Source organism: Mustela lutreola, chromosome 4 (genome assembly GCF_030435805.1).
Source record: "Mustela lutreola isolate mMusLut2 chromosome 4, mMusLut2.pri, whole genome shotgun sequence".
Classification (NCBI taxonomy): Eukaryota; Metazoa; Chordata; class Mammalia; order Carnivora; family Mustelidae; genus Mustela; species Mustela lutreola.
This window is the reverse complement of record NC_081293.1, coordinates 120115392-120138778: the sequence shown is the minus strand read 5'-3', so window position 1 is coordinate 120138778 and position 23387 is coordinate 120115392. Positions and strand designations below refer to the sequence as shown.

Genomic DNA, 23387 nt, shown 5'->3' with positions numbered 1-23387 from the left:
GGAAAATACAGAGACTATGACAACAGACTTTTCTAGCTACTCTTTAGGATACATGTAGGAACATTCTCACATTAAAATAATCTTAAGGCAAAGAGATACCATTTTCCCTTAATGAGATTTATTTCTCTGAGTTAAATTATGATAGATTGTATTGATGGTGACTTAGAATTGAAACTCATACTTTTTAATAAATCTTCAGTTTATTTTTTCTTATTAAGATAACTAGTTAGAAATTTCTTTGACTTGTCCTATATTTTGGGGACATTGGTGACTCTTTTATAACTTATTACTGCCTACTACCTCCATGGATGAATTAAATGTTTTGATGTTTTATGTATCAATGGCTTATTTCAAAATAATAGAAGTTTTTTAGCTTTATAGTGTGTATTGTAGCTTTCAAGTTTTCTATAATGAATTATATCAACTTTTATCATAAACTTTATCTGTTTTTTAAAATTGTATTTAAAAGTTAAAAAAATAAGAAAATAGATTTCTTTCTGTTTGTTTTTTTAGCTCGGTTTTTAAAGGATCAGCAGTGTGTGTGTATCATTTATCTGATATACAGACTGTGTTTAATGGGCCCTTTGCCCATAAAGAAGGGCCAAATCATCAACTGATTTCCTACCAGGGTAGAATTCCATATCCTCGCCCTGGAACTGTAAGTATCCAGGAATGTTTCTTTGTTATTTTGGTTTTTAGAAAATATAATTTAACAAGATATGAATATCATGTTCATGTTTATTAAATACAGCCATAGACCAACTGATACACTCACTATAATTTTTCACGTCACTTGGGACTTTACAAATATAGCACCCTCTATAATTTTTTTCTATGTACTATTACTAATAAAATCTCTTTTAGACTTAAAGACAACTGGATATATGAAACAGGACAGAGATATTTCCTAATTTTATTCGCATAAAAGCCATAGCTTGGAAAGTGTTAACATTTTGGTGTCAGCCTGAAAGAATTTGAATGGTAGTTGCTTTTAGCACCTCTTCCTGATATTAATGAATCTTACCTATTTTAATAAAGGAATAACCATATAAGAATTAATTTAGAGATAAAATATATGTGGATCTTTGAATTTTAAGGGATATATGAAAAATTATATGCTGTGTATTTCTCAAAGAAAGAAAATAGTATGTGTAAATAAACACAATGAAAGTGATGTTATAGTTCAATAAAATATTTATGAACTATAAAGTTCTGAGGTATATGGTATATTAGCAATATTAAGAAGTACATTGAAAGCTAACGTTTCTAGCTGAAGTTATAGACGGTACACTCACAGATTGGAATTGAACTTTTCCTAGGACAACAATGATCATAGTCCTACTATTTGTTTTACATTTGGCCCCTTGTAATGCTTTATTGAATTCTAGAATATTGATTAGTTTTTATCTCTATAAAATGTCATAGTGTTACACTGAAAAGAGACAATCAAGAGGAATATAATTTTTTTGTATTTTTGCATTTCATAGAATATGGTTATATTTATAAACTGGAGTGGATATGAGTAAAAAAGAATGTTTTCATGGAAAATAATTAAAAGATAATTGTTAAAATATTATTTTCCTAAAATCTTTCTCCTTTTTACTTGAATATGAAATTTCCTCCACCAAAATTCTTTCAGATATATTCATCCCACATAATTTTTACCAATTGTTGATTCACTTTATTTTATGTGTTATTATTAGAGTTTATTTGCAATGTATTATTCAGTCCCTTATTTTTTTCATCGTCTTAAATTATACTGCTGTCACATTTCTTTTAAAAAATAGGAAAAATAGTTTGCTAAGCCTTTAAACCTAATTTATTCAAAAATAAAAGAGGTCACATTTGGTTCCCTGGCTAAGAAGCTCAAAGATTAATCATTGATAGATCTTTTACAGGAACAATTAACTTTTAATTAACTGGAAAGATTATCATCCTTGCTCTGTAGCTGTGAAAGAATTAAATTTTAAAACGCCACACTTAATCATGGCTGGGGACAAAGTCCTATTATACAATTCACGGTCTCCTTCTACATTATCTCTTTTTCAATGCTCATAGCTCAAGAGAAAGTGAAAAAAATAATTATTTGGTGTAACACAAGGAAGATATCAATAGATATACTGATCTTAGGGTACCTCAAGTTGGGATGTGTTGAATAAGAAGCAGAGATTACATAAGAGGAGGCAAAGGGAAGGGGAAGGCAAACCACTTCCGAATCCCATTACAACTCATGGCTCTTTATTTCATTCAGTGTATCTCCAGCACTCTCAGGTGACTCACTGATAATCTGTTCAAACTAAATCTTCTTCTTGAGAATTATTTACTGTTTGAAGTTGACCAAGTCATTGCTTCATCTTAATACAGAAAATTAATGATTGTGATTGTATATGCTTTCATGAATTGTTCTTTTTAACAACATACATATACAGGAACAGCTGGGTTTGTAAACCCAACAAAATTCTGTTTTCCCCCAAGTATTACCTTAAGGTAAATTTCCCAGATGAATAAAAACAGATAAATGAGAGCCCAGGCTCATTGGTTCAGGTTTGAGGCCTCAGAGCCTCAGTGAATATATGTGGGAGCTAGTTTATACCCAATTTACAAGAGCGAATTGTATGTGCCTCATCTCAAGTAAGGATTCACAGTACTAACTTGAGATCAGCATGGTGAGAATAGTTACAGTCTGGAAACTGACAAGTATTATAATTCAGGGAATTTTTTTTTCCTGAAGAAAAGCTACTCCTGTTCCTGCCCCTCATCAAGACTCTTCATCAAAATGACAGTTCAAAAAGACTCTCAGGAATCATACTGAGAAAACCACTCACGTCAAATAGCAATTATTCTACATAAAATGTGGGAATAGATAAAAACCCTTTTAGTATAACAAAATAAACTAATGTTGAATTAGAAAATGCTGCTAACAGTCCCACTTTTCACGATTTCCAAGCTCCTAAGAATAAGCTTTTTTTTTTTTTTTTTCTGTTGTAAAGTAGTGTGGTATAAGCCAGGGCTTAGTAACACACATCTGGAGCTGACACTGTGAAAAAAAAGGGAGTAGTCAGGCCTTGAGACATATTTCTATAATGTGGTTTCTTACATCTGGTGCTGAGACCAGAGCAGCTCCCTTAAATAAAAAAAAATTGTCAGATGAGTGATCCTTAGGGAGGGAAACAGGCAGGGTGGAGGAAGACCTCTGGAACTCCTTCTGGAAAGCATACCTCCCAGAAGATCTGGTCCCTCCACCCTTCCCTGAGCAACACACAAGGAAGTCTCAGCTGTCTGACTCACAGTGGCCAGCGTCTATCTTTTTCCTAGGCTTCCAGGGTTTCGTATCCCACTGATGTAGCAGGAAGACCTACAGCCAAGTGACCCAGATCATTCCCTTTTCTTTAGGGCTAAAAATGTGACTTCTGAAGTCCTCCCATGAAGCATCAACTGTGATTACTCTACTTTATTTCCCTATGCAGTCGTCCAGTTGCTGGGTCAATCTCATAAATCCATGACTGGATTCTTAATGAAATGACAGGGGCAGGGATTGTCTACCCTCATTCAAGTGTTCCCTGTAGGTGATTCTTTTAAAGCCAGGTTGATGGCAATGTTAGCAAACTGCCCCAACTAGCAAACCCAAGTCATTGGGAAGAAGCCTGCCAATTGTGTCATAATGTTTTTCCATAAGTAATTCAAGTTTGTGGAAGAAACAAGACACCTTTGGTATGTTGCAAAGGGCGGCCAAAGACTGCATATTCTCTCTGTGGCTGAGCTAACACATGACATTATTCTGTTGCAACGTGTATAAAGCTTCCATAGAAAATTATTTTTGCTTATACACTTCTGTTTAAAGCAGAACCTAATAGAAGTGTTCTGTTTTAATGTCTATTTATAAGTGGACTAGAACCATTTGCATTCATCGTTGTGCCTGGTACCTGGTGCAGCAAAAGAACATGGAAAATCTGTGACCCACTTAGTGAGTGATGGCCAGAAAAAGAATTTTATTGCTGACACTTTTGTTGATTCTGTGTATCTTTTGGAGATTCTTACACTAGAAATATTTCTAGTCTTCACAGATGTTTAAAACATTGTTAGGGAAGTTTACAATAAAATTAAGTACATAAAGGGTATAGACCTGAAAAATGCAATATATGTTGTTTCATATCATTATTCAAGACCCATGAATAAAGTAGACAATAAATACTATTGAAGTTTAGGGGAGAGAGAGACTGTCGTGGGACAGCCTTGTGTAGAGAAGGCATATAAAAATAGGAAACCGAGCTTGCCCCAAAGGCAGTCAGATTTGGATAACTTTGGTGGGGAAAGAATAATATTCCAGAAAGGCTACAGCTTATATTATAAGGCAAAGATAGAAATTAATAAGTGAGTTCTAGAAGCTCTGCCTGAACTAGCAGGACTGGAATAGAGCACTCCTGTCAGCAATGGTGGATAAATGGAGGTAAAATGAGGATCAGCTGGTATCTAAGTACAACTCCTCAGCTATGTAAATCTTTGGGCTTTAAATAAAGGGCCTAGATTATCAAAGGGCCTAGATTATCAAGCATGAGCTCAGTTTCTCTGAGAATACAAGTTCCAAAGACCAGTGCCAGAAACTACCACAGATTCTGGAATGTTTTATTTATGTTCTTAAATTTATTCATACACCACTCAGCTTGCAAGTGTTTAGGTCAAGCTCCCCTTGACCATGCCCGTCACTCCTTCTCTGAGTAGTTTTGCTTTTATTTTCTGGAGTCTTTAACCTCAGTTCCTACCTCTTTCTTCCACTTTGTGCTCTGTGATCCAGCAATGTCCCAGAAATTATAGTTTCCTAAATATTCCAATTTTTTTTTCTATCTCTAAACCTTTTCACCAACCCTGAGAGCCTTAAGTTCTCTTCTAGTCTGAATTCATTTAAAAAATATTGGATCTTATGCATATATGGTAATTGATATGAACCAAGATTGTTATTTATCTTATATTTTTATAATTTATTATCTTATAAATTATATGTCTTATATTTGTCTGAATTTATTATTATATACCTTGATATTTTACTTTGAATATGCCCATCTTCCTTACTAGAATACTTATGTCTAGAAGATAATGGTGACTTCTTCTTATGTCCCCCACTGGGCACATCAAAATGCTTTTTGAATAAAAAGTATCCAAAGAATAGCTATGTGAATTAATAAATGAATATATTAACATTTTTCTAAAGATTTTTAATTTTTTAATATATTTGACAGAGATCACAAATAGGCAGAGAGGCGGGCAGAGAGAGAGGGGGGAAACAGGCTCCTCGCCGAGCAGAGACCCCGAATGTGGGGCTCGATCCCAGGACCCTGGGATCATGACCTGAGCCAAAGGCAGAGCCTTTAACCCACTGAGCCACCCAGGTTCTCCTGACTACATTAATATTGGAAACCAGGACCATATATGTGAGATTTAGGAGCATCAGAGGATGGCAAATGTCAAGGATACCTAAAAATAGGAAAGAAATTTGGTTGAGGGCAACAATTGCTGATACTTCCTTAACATGGCATTGTTATTGTTCCTAGCATTTCACCCAACACTTTAGTAATCAAAACACTTAAAATGTCTTTACTCAAAAAAGGAGTCTTATCACTGCTTGATAAACAGAAAACTAGAACTGGAAAAAAACATCTTAAAGGAGAAGGTTAACCCGAACTACTTAATGACTATTTGTAGAGCTCAGTCAACCTTCTGAAGAATGAGACACCAGCCTCATTCATGGACAGAGGCTTTATTTTATGGCAGTATGTGGATATTGTATTATCTTGAGATTTCAGTACACATGCTTTCACATATCACAAGGAGACGGATAAGTTAATTGCATCTTATTTATTCTTGGTAACGTTACACTGAACAAATTCACAAGTCCAGATAGAGACTCTCCAAACAGTAATCCATTTTTGTTCTTGTCACCATCATTGTCACCCATCCTGTGTCTTATCTGCAAAGTTTATGCCACGAATCAATGGAAAAAATTAATTATTGTCAAAAAGGCTTCTTTTGTATTTTTGAAAATACTCCTGCCAGGAAACACTGATTTCTAAGCAAGAAGTTCATATAACAAAAGTCCCAAATGGGGGACATTTGAATGAATATAAAGTAACTGATTTGAGTTAATTTGTGTGGGTTACCTATTTAATAAGTTCACTTTTGAGCACATGAGACATAATTTTTAACCGAATTTAAATTAACTAATACCCAGAAACTAACACACTTACAATTTAATAACCTTATCACACATGAAAATAAATGCTAACTGGAAATTATATAAATTGCCTAGTCATATATGCTAACTTTGGATCTTTCTGGAACTTACAAATGAGAATGTTTGCAAATATTTAAGGAGACATCTCAGCTTAGCAAACCATAATTAGTGGTGTTTTATGAGGAACTGGATTGCCCATGCGTTTGTTCTTTCCATTTTTCCATTCAGTGAGCAATGCATTTCCCTTTTTCCACTTTGTGTGAGGAATGAGGATAGAGAACACCCATAATTCTACACTTTGCAGAAGTATGGAACACATCCATCATTTTAGAATACCCTCAGATGAAATTCTTTGTCCCTCTTTGGGTTTTTTTGTGGGCAATTTATAAACATGTATATTTAAATATAATGCTTTTTCCTAAAAGAAAAACATATGAGCCCCAGATGAAAGTCACTTGATGGGATAATGAATCAGAGGCTTACTTTTATTACTTGTCTCATTTTCTCTCCTCAGTGAAGTCATTTAATTGCTCCCTGTGCCTTTCTATAAAAAAAAAAGCACTGTATTTACTGGTCCTGTAAAAAGTCCTAGTAATGTTAACTGGTCAAAGTGAGTCTAAAAATTGCATTCAGTATAATACAGTCTAAGTGAAAGAGGCAGCATTTGTAATTTGCTAAGAGTTATTTGCAAACACGGGTCTGCCCAACGATACTGGTCCAGAGGCACTAACATTGTGGGTTAGCTATTGAAAGGATTTAACCTAGAGGTTGCCATCTTTTTGGGGTCCCTAAAGTTGTTTTTCTTTTTTTTTTTTACATTGAGTTAGCATTATAATTTTGGCAGATTTCGCATAAAGCTCCACATTTCTATCTTCTGTTGAAATCTCGCCACATTAGGCTAATATTCTTGCACAGAAGCAATCACCTAGAAATGAGTGTTCATTGCCAGTTTTAAATAATACACAACTTTCCAGTTTGTTACGTCCCTATTACATCCTACGGTTTGCCCAGATGCTGTACCCATTGCTGTTGATCAGAAAGTTTGCTTTGTTCCCTTCCTTTAGTTTCTACCTCTTTTAAGAGAATAAATAAAAATTAGAACAGAAGTGCTTTTCTTTCAAGAAAATATGACAAAGCATTTTTGCTTTTGAAAGTGGAAATATTGTCAGGTATTTAATAGGGTTACACAAATAATGTGTATATGTGTTAAAGATTATACCTAACAGTTTCACTTGTATAACTTAGCACTTGGATCCTATTCATGGATAAGTTTGAGTTCTAAGCTTCAGCAGCTCCTAGCCTACCGCTGAGCTTGGCCTCGGATGCCCTATAAATGGAATCTTCTCCCCAGAAGCCCTTGTCATGCCTTCTTTCCAGAACTGCTGAAGTTGTCCAGGATTCCTTTTTCAGATCTTGTTATTGCTTTCTAGCTGCCTCTTTGAACTCAATGTTCTGAATCTTGCCTCTCCTGGCAGAATTGAGGCTCTTGTTTCATACATCCCCTGTACCAAAATTGAATGCCAGATAGAACAGAGTAATTCACTCATTAATTACTCTTTGTTGAATATCTACTATTTGTCAGCTTTGGTATAGGTCTAAGAGTGAAACAGTGAACAAAATATATACCCAGCTAAGGTCAACACGAAGCTTACATTCTAGAGGGAGAAACAGACAAAAAACAGACAAGCAACGAATCATAATATAGAGTTAGGTAAATAGAGCTGTGAAGAAGAATAAAGCAGGTTAAGGCGATAGAGAGTGGAGATGGAGATGGGGTATATTATATGTGTCACCACCTTTAAAGAAGTAACTTTTGAACTGAGAGCTAAAGGAGGTAACAGGGAAAACCATGGAACTATCTGGATAAGCGTATTTCAAATGGGGCAAGTGCCAAGGTCCTGGAGGGGGAGCAGTGAGAACTATTCTGGTAATGATAGAGGCAGACCAGAAATACAAGGGTTTCTAGTTCATGCTAAGCTGTTGAAATTTTATTCTAAGAGTAATAGAAGTCACAGGAGTCTTTTCTAGAAGGAAACTATCAGGTCTCATTTACCACACCCAATCCATGCCCAAACTTTGGAGATCCCTCTTCTGGGAGGAGGGAATCAGGTGGAATAAAACTCTTGCACATTAGAGTTCTGACTGAATTTGATAATGATGATGTATTTTAGCCAGTAATAGCATTAGATTATATCCACAAGATTTTTTTTTTTTTCTTTTTTCCCTAGTAACACTGCCAGCGGCACAGAATAAGAACAGAAAAGTGATGCGTGGAAAGGCTAAATGGCATCCACTGCTCTCTGAAAACAAATGGAATTAGGATCAGTGGGCTTAGCCTTGCTCTAGTGGTCAAACTGTGTAAATAATTTTCTGTAGATAGTTGCATAGTCATGCTGCTTTCTCCTCAACAGATAGCAAATACAGATGGTCCCCACTAAGGATAGTTCTTTTGGTGTTTCTGACTTTTTGATGGTGCAAAAGCAATACACACCCAGCAGAAGCTGTTCTTTGAGTACTTAATCTTGATCTTTTCCGAGGCTGGTGATTTGTGACTTGATCCTCTCTCCTGATGCTGGGTTGGGCAGTGAACTTCAGCTCCCAGACATCCACAAAGGTCAACAAGCCATACACTTACCACCATTCTGTTTTTCACTGTTAATACAGTATCCAATAAATTATTCAACACTTTATTGTAAAATAGGCTTTGTGTTACAGGATTTTTGTCTAATTGCAGGCTAATATAAGTGTTCTGAGCATGTTTAAGGTGGGCTCAGCTAAGCGATGATGTTTGATAGCTTAAGTGTATCAAATGCATTTTATAAACTTACAACATTTGCAATTTATGATGACTTTATCAGGATTTAAACCCATCATAAGTTGAGGAGGATCTGTATTTACAACAACTTAAGCTTCTAAGTATGTTGAAAAGTAGAGGCCTTTGGTTATCACTAAAATAAAGTAACTCTTTACTATTTCTCTTTTAAAATATTTTATTAGTGTCCAGGAGGAGCATTTACACCCAATATGCGGACCACTAAGGAATTCCCAGATGATGTTGTCACTTTTATCCGGAACCATCCTCTCATGTACAATTCTGTCTACCCAATCCACAGAAGGCCTTTGATTGTTCGCATAGGCACTGACTACAAATACACCAAGATAGCTGTGGATCGAGTGAATGCTGCTGATGGTAGATACCATGTCCTGTTTCTCGGCACAGGTAATTATTTGAGCTCAAACTATACTCTAATGTGTAACAGAAGAGCATAAGAGGTAAGGACTATAATATTGGAACCAGAGACTTCAGTGTTGATGTCTGTTGGGCCCTCACGGAGATATTTAATTTCTCTGTGCCTGTTACCACAGCTGTAAAATGGAGTTAATGAAATACATTATTTCATAGGGTTATTGTGAGGAACAAATATTGAAGGAATTGTGAGGAATTAATATATGAAATCACCTGGAACAGTCCCTGGCACATATTATAGTGAAATACAATGATTATGAGCCAAATGAAAGGATGGGAACAAATTTTAAGCATGGGTAGTGTTTCTCTCAACTGAAGCAAATTCTGCAACTTTTTAATAAATACATGGAACCATTGTCCAGTGATAATGATAATGATAGATAGTTCTAGGTAACATTTAAAAGTAAATTTAATTTAAAAAAAAGACAGCTTTTTAAAAAATATTTATGTTAGTATTTTAATACACTCACAATTGTAGTTTGCCAATTTAATAGACAAGTTGGGTGAAAAATACTCTTGTTTAGAGATCTACATGAATCTAGAAAGGCTGACTTTATAGCAGTGGTTCTTAAAATGTGTTCCCCAGACTAACAAAATCAATGTTACTCAAAAAGTTGTTAGCAATGCAAAGTTTAGGGGTCCAATCCAGGAACTCTAGGGATAAGATCCAGCCATCTGTGTTTTAACAAGCCCTCCAGGTAGCTTGATATACACTAAAGTTTGAGAAGCACTACTCAAGAGAAAAAAACTAGTTTGCCAGTCAGGCGGTAGTTAGTATCTTTCACACATTTCTGACCACCTTGCAAGAAGTGATGAAATCTCTTTAAACATTTTCTTTTTTTAAAGATTTTATTTATTTATTTGACAGACAGAGATCACAAGTAGGCAGAGAGGCAGGCAGAGAGAGAGAGAGAGAGGGAAGCAGGCTCCCTGCTGAGCAGAGAGCCCGATGCGGGGCTCGATCCCCAGACCCTGAGATCATGACCTGAGCTGAAGGCAGCGGCTTAATCAGAACTACTTTATGAAATTAAAGCTCTACTAGCTTAAGAAAGAGATATAAGATGTGTCTGTAAACCTCATTATAAGATTTGCAGTCGTGCAACAGGTATTCTGAGCTAAGAAATGAATTGCACTCAGACCTCAATCAATTTAAGATGTGGATATTTCTTCTTGGCTAAATAGTAATTTCAAAGTGTACCTTTCTTATGAAATTCTTATTTTGGTCTTCCTTAAAACCCCAGACCTGAATTTCTCACTCCCATAATTTCAGCTTGTATTGGTCTGAGGTTGAGAATTTGCTGACGTGTACTCCTTGGTATCCTCTTTACACTTGGACAAATTGGTGTTTTCACTGATCCTCTCTTTGCTTGCCCCACACCTGAGAAACAATCCTTCCTTCCCAGACTAACCATTCTCTAGTGTGTTCTCAGTTTTATCTTTTCCTGCCATTTCCAAGACCTTTCTTTATCAGCTATTTTCTTACTGGCTTTATTTGTTCATTTCATTCTCTACTGTATCCTTGGCCTGGAAACCTTACACCAGGATACAGAACTCAACTACACCTTGACCCATTGCTCACCCTCTGCTAGCCTGCTGATTTTGCCAAGGTCTTCAATGTCCTCATCATAAGAAAATCCAATGACCTTTAACCGCTGAGATACCTCCATCTCCTCTTTGCATCGTTTGGTAGTGTAGAATCGCTCTTTACCTGTTACTTCAGACACAAGTAATGTAATTTCCTTCTCAGTTTCTCTCATCAGCCCAGCTTCCTCCTGCTTGTCAGCATAGGTATCCCCTGAGATTCTGTCCACAGTCCTCCTGTTTTTACATATTCTTTGGCCATCTCACCTATTTATTTGGTTTTAATTATCTGTGATGTACAGACAAATCCCACATCCCTAATTGTTGTCATTTCCTGAATTCAATATTTGCATTTACATCTTACTTGTTTTTTTTGTATTTTATTTTACTATTTAAAACATTTTTTCAAAGTTTTAATTTTAATTCCAGTTAGTTAATGGTGTTAGTTTCAGGTGTATAACAGAGTGACTCAATACTTCCACACATCACCCTGTGCTCATCACAAGTGCATACTTTAATCCCCGTCCCCCACCTACCTCTCCACTGGTAACCATCAGATTATTCTCTATAACTAAACGTCTGTTTCTTGCTTTGATTCTCTCTCTCTCTCTCGTTCATTTGCTTTTTTGTTTTGTTTCTTACATTCCACATATGAATGAAATTATATGGTATTTGTCTTTCTCTGTCTGACTTACTTCACCTAGCGTTATACCCTAGCTCCATACACATCATTGCAAATGGCAGGATTGCATCCTTTTTTATAGCTGAGTAATATTCCATGGTATATGTACCATCTCTTCTCTATCCATTCATAAATCAATGCACAGTTGGGCTGCTTCCATATCTTGGCTATTGTGAATAATGTTGCTATAAATATAGCGGTGCATATATTCCTTTGAATTAGTGTTTTTATATTCTTTTGGTAAATACCCTCTAGTGCAATTGTTAGATCATAAGGTGTTCTATTTTTAACTTTTTGAGGAAACATCACACTGTTTTCCACAGTGGTTGCATCAGAGTGCATTCTCACCTAACAGTGCTCTGAGTGTTCCTTTTTCTCCACATCCCTGCTAACATCTGTGTTGTTGATTTACATCTTACTTTTAGGTAACAAAATTTGTGAACTCCTTAATATTTCAAACATCATGCTTCAAACTCAGTTTATCCACTTCCAAGACTTTAGAACCAGTGCTTAATCCAGTCTCCCATATTATGTATTTTTACTACATGCTCCTTTCAACATTCAATTTCTTCATGATATGTAATTTCTCTGTAGGCATATCACCATGTCTGGTAAGCTCAATAAATATTTGTCAAGATGAATTGAAAATCATGATTATATCCATTGCTATTCATATAATGAAATGAATTCATAACTGTTTGCAAAAGCTCATCTTCATTTTGCATATAAACTGTGTTCTCCAAAGATATAACCTCCATATGGATGACTTCGAAGAGTTGCTCTTAGCCTTGGCTGGGATTATCTGGCATGGAGATTGCATTTTTAAAAAAATTCCTGAAGTGAAGTAGTAATTTTAGAGTCATACTTTCCCCTAATATCTCATATTACTCATAAAAAGCAAGCTTGCTTGCTTGCTTTCTCCTTTTGGAACTTGTGTTAAATGTGAACTCTGATGTCATCGTCGTGTGGTGTCTCATGAAGGTTTGCATAAAATATGTAGATTTAGTGGATGGAATTTTCAAGTCTTTATAAACTGTGTGGCAGTGTTTATTCAGATAGAAGGCAGTAAGACACATACTTATGCATAAATTCTTTGGCTTTTCTTACCCTATAAGTATCTGGCACCTTTACATAGACTTTTTGTGTTGGTATTTAAATATTTGTGTCATTTTGAAAAACAGTATTTAGGCATATGTTTTTAACTGTACTGGGAAGCTTCCTTAATGACTGCTTACAAAGCCACATGAGTCTCTGAAAGACTCGATTCTAATAGGAAAGTACATACTATGACAATCCCCCCACCAACAGCATCTTTGTGAAGAGACGCTAACTAACTGAACCATTGAATCTTATCCTCATGGTCATATCAGACTGTACAAGAATTTAAAAGCAGGGATTTCCGTTTACCTGAAACTCTAACAGCCAGTATATTGGTATAAAATATTTGCTGCCCAAGTAGTTCTTGTATTGCTGGTGAAATTTCTTCAAAAGAGGGTTCCTTGTGCTTATTAGCTACTAAAAGTGAATAGAATTGCCTTTTCTGAAATGGAGCTTGGGAGAATTACAGGTCACCGCTCCCAAGAATTTCTTAGCACTATGTATCTAAATGTCTTAAGAAGGGCATAATATGTCATGGTGTTACCAAATTCCTCACTGCCAGAGGAATCTGGCACTCATTAGGGAAGCTTCCCTGTACAGTTAAAAACAGCTTTTCAGCTGTTATAAGTAAATAATAATGTTCCAGCCCTTGCCATGAGGCAAGCTTCTCTCATCACTTCCTTCTCTCTTTACCATTTGGAAATATCGTAAGAATTCAATGAAGACATTAGTTGTCAAAGAAGATGTCATTAAAAAACAAACAAAAAAGAATAACAAAAAGTAAGTAAAATAAAAATAAAAAAATAAAACAAACAACTTACATGACAGCTAATTGGAATGCAAATAAGATGTCATGTAACTGTATTCACTTTGAATATTATGAACAGTTTTGTAGCGCTCAGAATCTCCACGGTAGTTACATAGGCCCAATGCCTGCAAACCATTATAGTTAGCCCCTTACAGTGGACTGTGATACCAGCTGAATTTAAGAGGCTGGTAGTCTGACCCTCCACTCTCCCGGTACTATTTCCTTATACTTTGTGTATTGCCAGATGCAAAGGTAGACAGATGATACATAGATAGATAGATAATAAATAAATAAAAAAAAAGGGGGAAGTAAGAAAGATGAAAGAGAAGAAAGAAAGGAAGAAAGAAAGATAATCTGAGCTTTGTCTTCTTATGTTTTATTTCCTAGAGTTTGCATTATTAATGTCTAACCTAGGAGTTAGCAAACTACAACCTGGACCAAATCTAGCCCACTGCATGTATGGTACATAAACTAAGAATGTGGTTTTATACTTTTAAATGATTGGGGATAAAAAGAACAATATTTCATGAGCACTGAAAATAACAAGATTTGGAGATTATCATATCCATAAATAAAGTTTTATTAGAATATGGCCACATTCATTCTTTTACATTTTGTCTGGGGCTGCTTTTGTGCTACAGTGCCAGGTTGAGTAATTGCCACAGAGACTGTTTAGCTCCCAGAGTCTAAAATATTTGTTACTTGGCCTTTTAGAGAAAAAAGTTTGCTGACGTTGTTTTGTCTGATAGTTGGGTAATTTTAGAAAAATGAAGACTTCTTGAAGAAGCTATTTTCTAATATGTAGATATAAACAGGAATTCATAATGTTGCCCAAAATAAATATTTCTCCTTTTATCTTGAGTAAAAAATATTCTGCTGTTCTATTAAAACTTAAACTAGAAATTAACTTTATTACATTCCCATTCATTCCTGCTATGACCCTCTAAAAAAGATCTCATGTTGAAAAACAAAAAATGTATTTTCCAGTCAGTGTTTCGTTTTATTCGGTAGCATTTGCTGATGTTTTGTAGTGTGTGTTGCTTTGTTTTGTGTTTTTAGTTCTTGGTATTGGTGCTGTGCTTGGTATTAGTGCTGGGTATTTGTGTGATCCTCACTCCCCTGCCTCCTTTTTTTCTTAATCTTTAGGAAAGGCTGTAAAACAGCAGGCCAGAGCTCTCATAGGATTAACGTTTCTATTTTAACTTTGCCACCTACTGCTTACATCCAGGCCATTTGTTCAGAGCTGACTGTGTTGCACAGTGAAGACATTTTTGCCTGTTTTCCTTTTGCCTCTGGAGTTATGAAAATATTTAAGTGTCCGGGTCAGGTTTAGACACATTCTATCAAATTCATATTTTTATCACTATATATGAATCAGAATGACATGCGGTTTCTGATGAAAGAACGATAGTTTTCTTGTGAATGGGTGTTAGCGGTTTGGGATGATTTAATTCCATTGGATCATTGGAATGGTTTAATGCCATTATGATTTTTTAATGTAAGGTCGATACATGTGGTGCTCTGCCAAGGTGCTTATATAGTATGTACTGTTGCATGCTTCTTATTAGCTTCCGTTTCACTGGATGAGTACTAAGTTGGAATGTTGGCTTCAGTAAGTCCTTTGAAAGTGTGGAGTTTTGAAGTGTGTGCCACATATGTGACTAAAGCCTTAATATGTTTGCCTTGCAGCATTACAGGATAACTACCTTCATAATAACGACGCAGTTTTGGCAGTCACATCTCTTGGAATGGCACACTTAGTGAACCGCAGAGCCAGGCATTTTGATTTTTAAAGGGCTCCCTAAAATACTCCATGTAAAATTTAATAGCTGGAGCAGTCAGTGCTTTTGAGCTCAGAAAAGACTCCCATCAGATGGAAGCTGGGCCTGAATGTCACTCTGAGGATAATGTCTAGACTTCCCCTTTGCTTAGGAGGAAGGAACAAATCCCTTTATAAGTCACTGGTTTTTAATAACATTGTGGTTCACTGCTTTCCAAAGCAGAATCTGGAAACTTCTGAGAGTTTACCAAGGATTCTACTGGGATTTTCACAGCAGGAAAAACTAATGGAACAGAGTGGAATGATGGCTGAATTGACAGGAGAAGATAAATCATGGTGTGATGACTGCTTGATTCGTGTAGAAGACTAGCAAAAGGGGTATATGTGGAGAGAGGGAGAGAGAGAGAGAGAAAGGAACCTAGCCCATAGAGTGATTGCTAATCCAGAGATAATGTTCTCATTTAAAATTTACTTCCAAAAGAGAGCTTATTAAAAATACATACATGGCCAATTGCTGAAAATTTTTATGCCAAAAAGCAGATTTATTTTTCTTTAAGCTACTCTTCAGAGATATTCTTTTAAAGACAACATACAAAATCTCATGTAATGATTGCGTAAATTTTAGTGTTCTTAGTTTACCTGAATAACCCATTTGTTTATTCAGTATTCTTATTATGCAAAAAGTATACTTTTTCACATTTTTGAAATATCTTATTTCTATTATAATGATGCTAATTACATTTATTTACAGTACTTACCTTTGCCAGACATGTTATTGACTCTCATCTGGCCCTTATCATTACTCTGTGAGAACTGTGAGCATGCATACTCCATGGGGCGGGGGGGGGGGGGGGAGGGTGCGGATGGGCAGCACATTTGTTGGATTTATTCATTGCTATTGCTGTATCTTCCGTACTTAGAATAGTGCATCACTCAGAGTTGCCAGTCAACAGATATTATTTGAACGAATAAGAGAATGATTTGTACTTATCCTCCATCATGTTTGGACAGAAGCTCAGATGAGTTAAGTTCACGTAGATATTTGGTGTACGATACAACTAGAATATCAACTCTTACTGTTTTTACACCCCGAGCATTTATTCTCTTCATATTACTACCTCATTGACCATCACCACTTTATATTATTTACCTTTTATGAAGTTAAGATCATTTCATCTATATTTTCTCACTTGACTGGGAAATAAATGCTTTATCCATCTAAGTCAGGACGATGTCATTGACATGCTGACACTCAACATCAGCATCAGATTGTTTTGTTTGAGTGACATCACTTGCTTTTGCCACCCACATGTTGTCACCAAGTCTTACACATGAACAAGATATATCTTACAAGGTGACAGAAAAGACTTGAAACAGACTGGATTTGTGTGTGAATTAACTCAACTCTGCTAGAATTTAACCTGTGAATCTGATATCTTTTCATGTCAGTTACCATATATTCAGGAAGGAAGGAGATTATATTTTGGGGGAGAGGAGAGGTTGTAAAAATGGAGTAGGTTTTCACCTTTATTTTTGATATATCAGTAAATCTTTGTGCATTTCCAATTTTATTTTTAATGGGGCTTATATCTGTCTTCAGTATGTCTTACGAACTCACCAAAAACACATGCAAATCTCTTTGGCATGGTTCTATTACTTAATTAAAATGGATTCTGCATATTCAATTGATGTATTTGGAAGATTTCAGAATATCATGAAAGGAGACAGTGCCTCTCAACAGGAGAGATGGTGATGATTTGCTCTGTGACACCGACTCTTTTACTATTTAATCACTGATATTTTCCTAGATGACCTGAAAACAACTATAGCCAAACCTCATTCTTGTATGTTGCCTTTATTTAACCCTTTAGTCATAAATGATGTAAAAAATTTCCTAGCACAAAGGCAATTTAAAATCTTTTGTCTGTGTATTAAGAAGAAATAACCACCCTATGTTTTTGTTCTTAATGTGCTGCCAAGTTCCTCTGAGGCAGACTTGGCAGCTTTTGTCTCTAGGAGAAGAATTCACAGCCTTAGACTCAGTAAGGCCAAGCCTTCTTAATGTGATTACCCAAAGGAGGTCTATAGCTAGGTCTCAGTTGTGGGGGTGGTTTCTGTGGAAAGCCAGCTTTACAAGTTTTTGTTTTTGTCATTTTTTATTGAATGGAGAAGAATCTAATTTTTGTAGAAAATGGAAAGAAAGGTTTCATTTTAGAATATGAAATACAGTGTAAATTGGAATAAAAAAATTTGAAATTGGATTTTCTGAGGTGATTCTGTGGTACTAAAGTCATAAATGTTTTACTTAGTTGTATGCTATTTTCTGCTTTCAGTCCTGTAGCAGGTAGAATAATAACCCCCCAAAGATTCCATTTTGGTATCTGGAACCTGTGGATTTGTCACCTTACATGGCAGACTTTGTTATAGACCTTGTGATGAGGAGATTTGTTAAGATCTGTTATGTTAAGATCTGTGTGTTAAGATCTGTAATGTAAGGATCTGTAGAGTCCAGGAAGGAAGTGGCTGCCTGATGCACATTTGAGATAGCTTTCTGATGCTGCTTAGCAAATTACCAAAAGATTAGTGGCCTAAAACTATACACACTTGTTATTTCAGTTTCTATAGATGAACACTTAGCTGGAGTCTCTGCTCAGGGTTTCACAAGTCTGCAAGATGTAAGCCAGGCTGCATTGCTTTCTGGAGTTCCAGCGTCTCTTCCAAACTCATGATTTTTGGAAAAAATTAAATTCTTTAGTTTTGATGCAGAAATGAGGCCATAGCTGTTCCTTCCCACGTGGATCTCTGTTGGTCATTCAAATCCTAGTTGTTTGCTCCTTCAAAATTAGCAGTCTTTCCCTTCAGTCTGCTAAAATGGGATTTCATATAATGTGGCATAGTCATGGGATTGACATGCTATCAATTTAGCATTTTTCCCTTGATTGGAAGTAACACACACATTCCACCTACACTCAAGGGGAGAGGATATACAAAGACATGATCAGTAGGGGCACCTAAGAATGGGTCAGCTGCTGCCTGTAAACATAGTAAATAAATCACTTTGGCAAGCATGTGGAGCATTCATTTAGACAGAGAAAAGGAAACCAGTTAGGAGACTTCTTATTATAGGCAAGAGAGGATGAGAGCGTAAATTAAGACAGGTGTTAGAAGTTGAAGGTTGAGAGGGATTACTGGATTTAAGAGATATTTTGGAAGAGGTAAGGACTTTATGGTAACTGATTGATTTGGGAAAGGTGGAACAGTGAAAACTGTGTTTAGAGTGTTTTATAGACTATAATAGAGTGTTTATTGTAACTTGGCAAATAGATGGGAAGATGTACTATTCACTGGTCAAGGGAATATGGAATCACCAACCAGATTTGGAAAGTAATGAATTCCTTTTTGAACGGCACACCTACACTTTCCTGTGACCTGTTCTCCATCAGAGACTGAGTTCATCACTGAAAATACATTACCTTATCAAAATCTCACAATGACCCTATGAGTTAGAATCAGTACCCTCATTTTATAGTTACGTTAACTGAAGCTTTGAGAGGTTAAATGGCTTTCCTAGGGTTGTGATGCCATTGGAAACAGTAATTAAATTCAAACCCAAGTCAGTCCCACGCTGAGTTAAAGATTTGGTGGACCATCAGAAGAATCAGTCAGAGAGTGTTGTTGGAAATATACTTCAGCAGAGAGGGCTGTGCTAGAGATGTAGATACGGTAGTCACAGCAATATAGGTGTTAGCTGAATCCATGACAATTCCAGAGGCCCCACTAGGAGCCTATTCAGATAAGAATTTAACTCTGGGGAGCTCATTTAAACTTAGGAAAATAAAGAGAGTTTACCAAGGAAATGGAGAAGGAGCGATCATGAGAGTTAAGCAAAGAGGAGGAAGTAGCATAATGGCAGCCTGGAACAAAGAGAGCAGCCGTCAGGAAAGAAGCTGTAGTGGAGAGCATCAGAGGTGCAGCTGGGCTGTGTCTGAGGGACCTAAGCATCCATTCCTTTCCACATTACCCTATCTCCTTTCATACTAGCAAGGTTTGAGAAGGGAATGGCCATTCCAGTTGAAAAGAATGAAATGTGGACAGGAGGAAGTAGGGAGAGGTTAGCAGGGCAAGTAAACAATAGCTTGAGAGATGACCCAATGAAGAGGGGAAAGCTCCTCTCTGTACCTGAGCACCCAGAAATTTACGTTTGTGCTCCAGGTCACAGAGCATCCATAAGCAGTTTAAACTTTGACAATGAATACGAAACGGCCTATCTTCCAGTCCAAACGGTGCAGGAAAGTAGGTTAATTAATGACTATAAATTTTATTACTCTCGGATGAGTAATTCTTTCCCCAGATGTTGAAGGGTTAAATAGAAAGAGTTAGCCGCCATTTTGCATCTTTGGAAATTTAGTTGGAAATTTAGGTGAACATAGAAGGTACACCTGCATTGTTCAAAGTAAGTCTATTTGCTTTAAGTTAAATGTAAATGAATTACTCGTGATGTAATGCAATAGAGATACTAAAATGTGATGTGTATGTTTTAGCAGTTGACAACATCCTCAAATGTTAATTTTAGTGATTTCTGAGACCCTACTTCAGTATTCTTTAGTTGTATCACTAGGAAACTATAATAATAGCAGATGTTGTTGGGTTATCACATGGTCTAATACTAAAGGACAATTTTTATTTTTCTAACCCTCACAAAGAATATTAGTTTCTAGAATCAGAACAAGCAAGCATATTATATTGTAAACTTATTAAACATATTTTGATACATTGGCTATAGCAAGTATTTTTCATGAGATCACACACCTTAGTGGAATAAGTAAGTCAAATTTTTAAAAAATGGTACATTTTTCTGCTTTCTGGTTTTATGGTAAGCCTCAACCTAGCCAAAACTGGTGATTTAGTACTTCTTACACAACTGCTAATTTCATAAAATTGTTGGCATTAAGATTTCTCTTTCAGCTTTGCCCGATTTGAAGTAGTGTTTGATTGAACACTACTTTTCAATCAATTACCTAAATGTGTAATTCTGGCCCTTGAACCAGCAGTAATGGATGTGAGCACACATGTACCCTTGATACTATAGATCCACATATGGCAGCATGATATGGCAAATGAGAATCTCCAGAGATTTTCCTCATAATGACCAAATCTAATTTTGGTTGGGATTTTTCTAAAACCTTGTTAAACACAGAACAACTTGTTACAACAAGTATAATAAGTTATCCTTCTGACGTGTTTTTGTTTGGTTGGTTGGTTGGGTTTTTTTGTTGTTGTTTTGAGTAGTATTCTTGGGGTCTGCAGCCACTGGCCAAGAAAGAATTCTTGAGACGTCTTCCATGCAAAAATGTGGTTTTATTAAAACACAGGGACAGAACCTGTGAGCAGAAGGAGCACTGCCTCAGGATTGGGAGGGGCAGCTGATTCTATACTTTAGGGTTGGAGGAAGTAAAACTAAGGGAAGTTCCTAAAGGACTTTCATATGCTAAAGAAGATTCTGGGATATGGAGGACTTGCTATTGTCAGGCTAAGGTTGTTTTCCCTCAAACAAAGCATTAAACTTAAAAACCAGCTCGGGTTTCCTGGAGGAACTTTATAATCTCAAGTATTTGTCAAAGGGCTGCAGGTTATAAGGACATTTAATTTAATTTTTATCTGCATTTCTGTCTGCCGTTGTGCCCCAGGTCACTTGGATGATTCTAGACTAAGAATTAAGGAACAGGCTTTGATTTCAAAGGATATAGGTTTAAATCCTGTCCTCTATCTCTTGTCCTTGTAATGACCTCAAGCAAATTATATAGCGTCTCTAAACCTTAGTCGTAATCGTATCTACTTTTTGAACATATTTCAAAGATTGAATGAGATGATATATGTAAAACCCTGAAGCTACTGCCTAGAAGTCAGTAAATATTCAGCAGGTACTTGTATCTACATAGTAGATATATATTTATTGAAACCAATCATGTATGTCTATGAATATAAATATACAAATATATATGTATACACATAGATATCCTTGAATTCCTATTATGAATCCTGATGCTATCCTATCCACTAGACATAAGCAATGAACAAAATACGAAAATGCCTCTCCTCTCATAGACTTAATATCCTTGTCGAAGGAAAGAGGCATATAATTATTTCAGTATTACCTTTGAGTGCGCTACATTAGAAAAAGCAGAGCGAGAAGAAACCCTAACTCCAGGTGGTAGGTAAATCTGCTGGTCACCTAGGAGACATTTCTTTTGTCTCAAAATTATAGATAAGAGTAAAAACACTAGTTATATGAGAAAAGTAAACAACATGAAACAAAGAGTGGGAATAAAGAAAGATAATTTCAGGCCTTGGAGAGTAAAATTAGTTACATTCTCTGTAGAGTTTACAGAGGAAGTTCACACGGGCTCTCTCCTTTGATCTTGAACAGCTTTGTCAAGTGTATAAGGTATATCCACATTTTATAGAGAAATAAAACGGATTATAACAGGTAGGTTTGCTCAAATTGATCCCAGTTACAAGTGTAAAACCAGAATGGATACAGTGGAAAGAGAGGACACTAAGCATCTTGGTGGAAGCCGGTGTATGTTCTTTTTCAATAGTGAGGCAGGAACTGCCATTAAGGGGGTTGTTACCAGTAAGGCTTACCCACTCCTGTGAGCTCATTGCAAAAAGACAACCCTCTAAGAGCTCAGTTACACATTGTTCAGCCTGTGGGTGAACAGTGCAAACTGGTCGTATCCCTTCTAATGTAACTGATATTAGGTGATCTCAGGAGCAGTGTCCTGAATTACTAGAGCAGCTCTACTTAGGTCTGCTTTGGAATATTTACATTCTCCTTTATCATTTTAGTAACAACTAGAACATAATTTCAGTCTACAGCTTTACCTAATTATATCTCTGAAATTATTTTTTAACTGCTCAACTTACGTATGCTTATTTTTTTAATCAAGAAAGAGATGAACAAAAAAAGAAAAAAGAAAGAAAAGCCATCTTGGTTTATATTCCCTATTTGAAACCAAATGTATTTCAGCCTTTGAAAGTATTTGAATAGAAAAAGGTAATTTGTGCCTATATATTAGGTAAAGTGGCTTGCAGAACCTTGGACCACACCCAGTGAAATACCTAGTGCTATTTCTGCAGTGAGACAGAAATCTTCAAACCAAGTATAATAAATAAAAAACCATAAGTAGCCTTAAGTAAGTGCAGGTCAGGTTTTGGGACCAAATTAGTTCAAGTCAGGACAGATTTTACCACTAAAGGAACTTAAAACACAAAAACAAAACAAAACAAAATTATTTTTTAAATTAGACTTGCAGAAAAAAGATAATGGGCCTCCATTAAAAATAGAGTGTAATCTCTGTTATGCCCCCCAAAAATGGGTCCATGATTAAAGGAGCGAGACTGATAAAAAGTGAAGGTCAAGCAAAGCTTTATTTCACACCAAGCATCAAGAAACAAACTGATAGGCCAGGACCGCGCCTCTTACAGAGAGGGTGACCCTTCTCTGTTTGACAGACTAGCTTTTAAGGGCAAAGGCCATGCAGTTGAGCCTGGCCACGCACAGGCGGCCAAAGAAATTGTAACACACAGAGAAAGCTGCACAGTGATGCTAGGTAACCAACTGAATTACAATTTACCCTATAGTAGACCTTTGACCCAGCCTATCACCTTGGTTAGAATTGGCGCCCAAAACACTCTCAAAGGGCGAGGCCCATAGTCCTTGGTAGCTAGGGAGACAGTGTGCAACCCCCCACTGATCAGATGTCTCCACCTGGCCTGACCCACCCTTGTATCTGGGCTTTGTTACCTGGGGTTGGTTTCCGGGACTTGTTTTTAAGTAAGTCCCCTGGAAGAAGGGGAGCAGGGATAGTTTAAGGGTTAAACAGCGTTATTGTTTTAACCTTGATGGAAACCTCCGGCTAAACAGGTCCTTACAATCTCATGCTGATATAGAGGAATCATGCT

General features: G+C 36.3%; 1 protein-coding gene across 1 annotated transcript in view; it reads left to right on the top strand.

Annotated features, from left to right (window-relative positions):
- The window catches only part of SEMA3C (semaphorin 3C), a 176589-nt gene that overhangs the window by 116394 nt on the left and 36808 nt on the right, over nt 1-23387 (top strand). Inside the window, exons 11-12 of the mRNA XM_059170961.1 lie at nt 514-658; nt 9224-9446. Coding sequence (XP_059026944.1) covers nt 514-658; nt 9224-9446 — 368 coding nt within the window. The remainder of the gene's footprint in view (nt 1-513; nt 659-9223; nt 9447-23387) is intronic.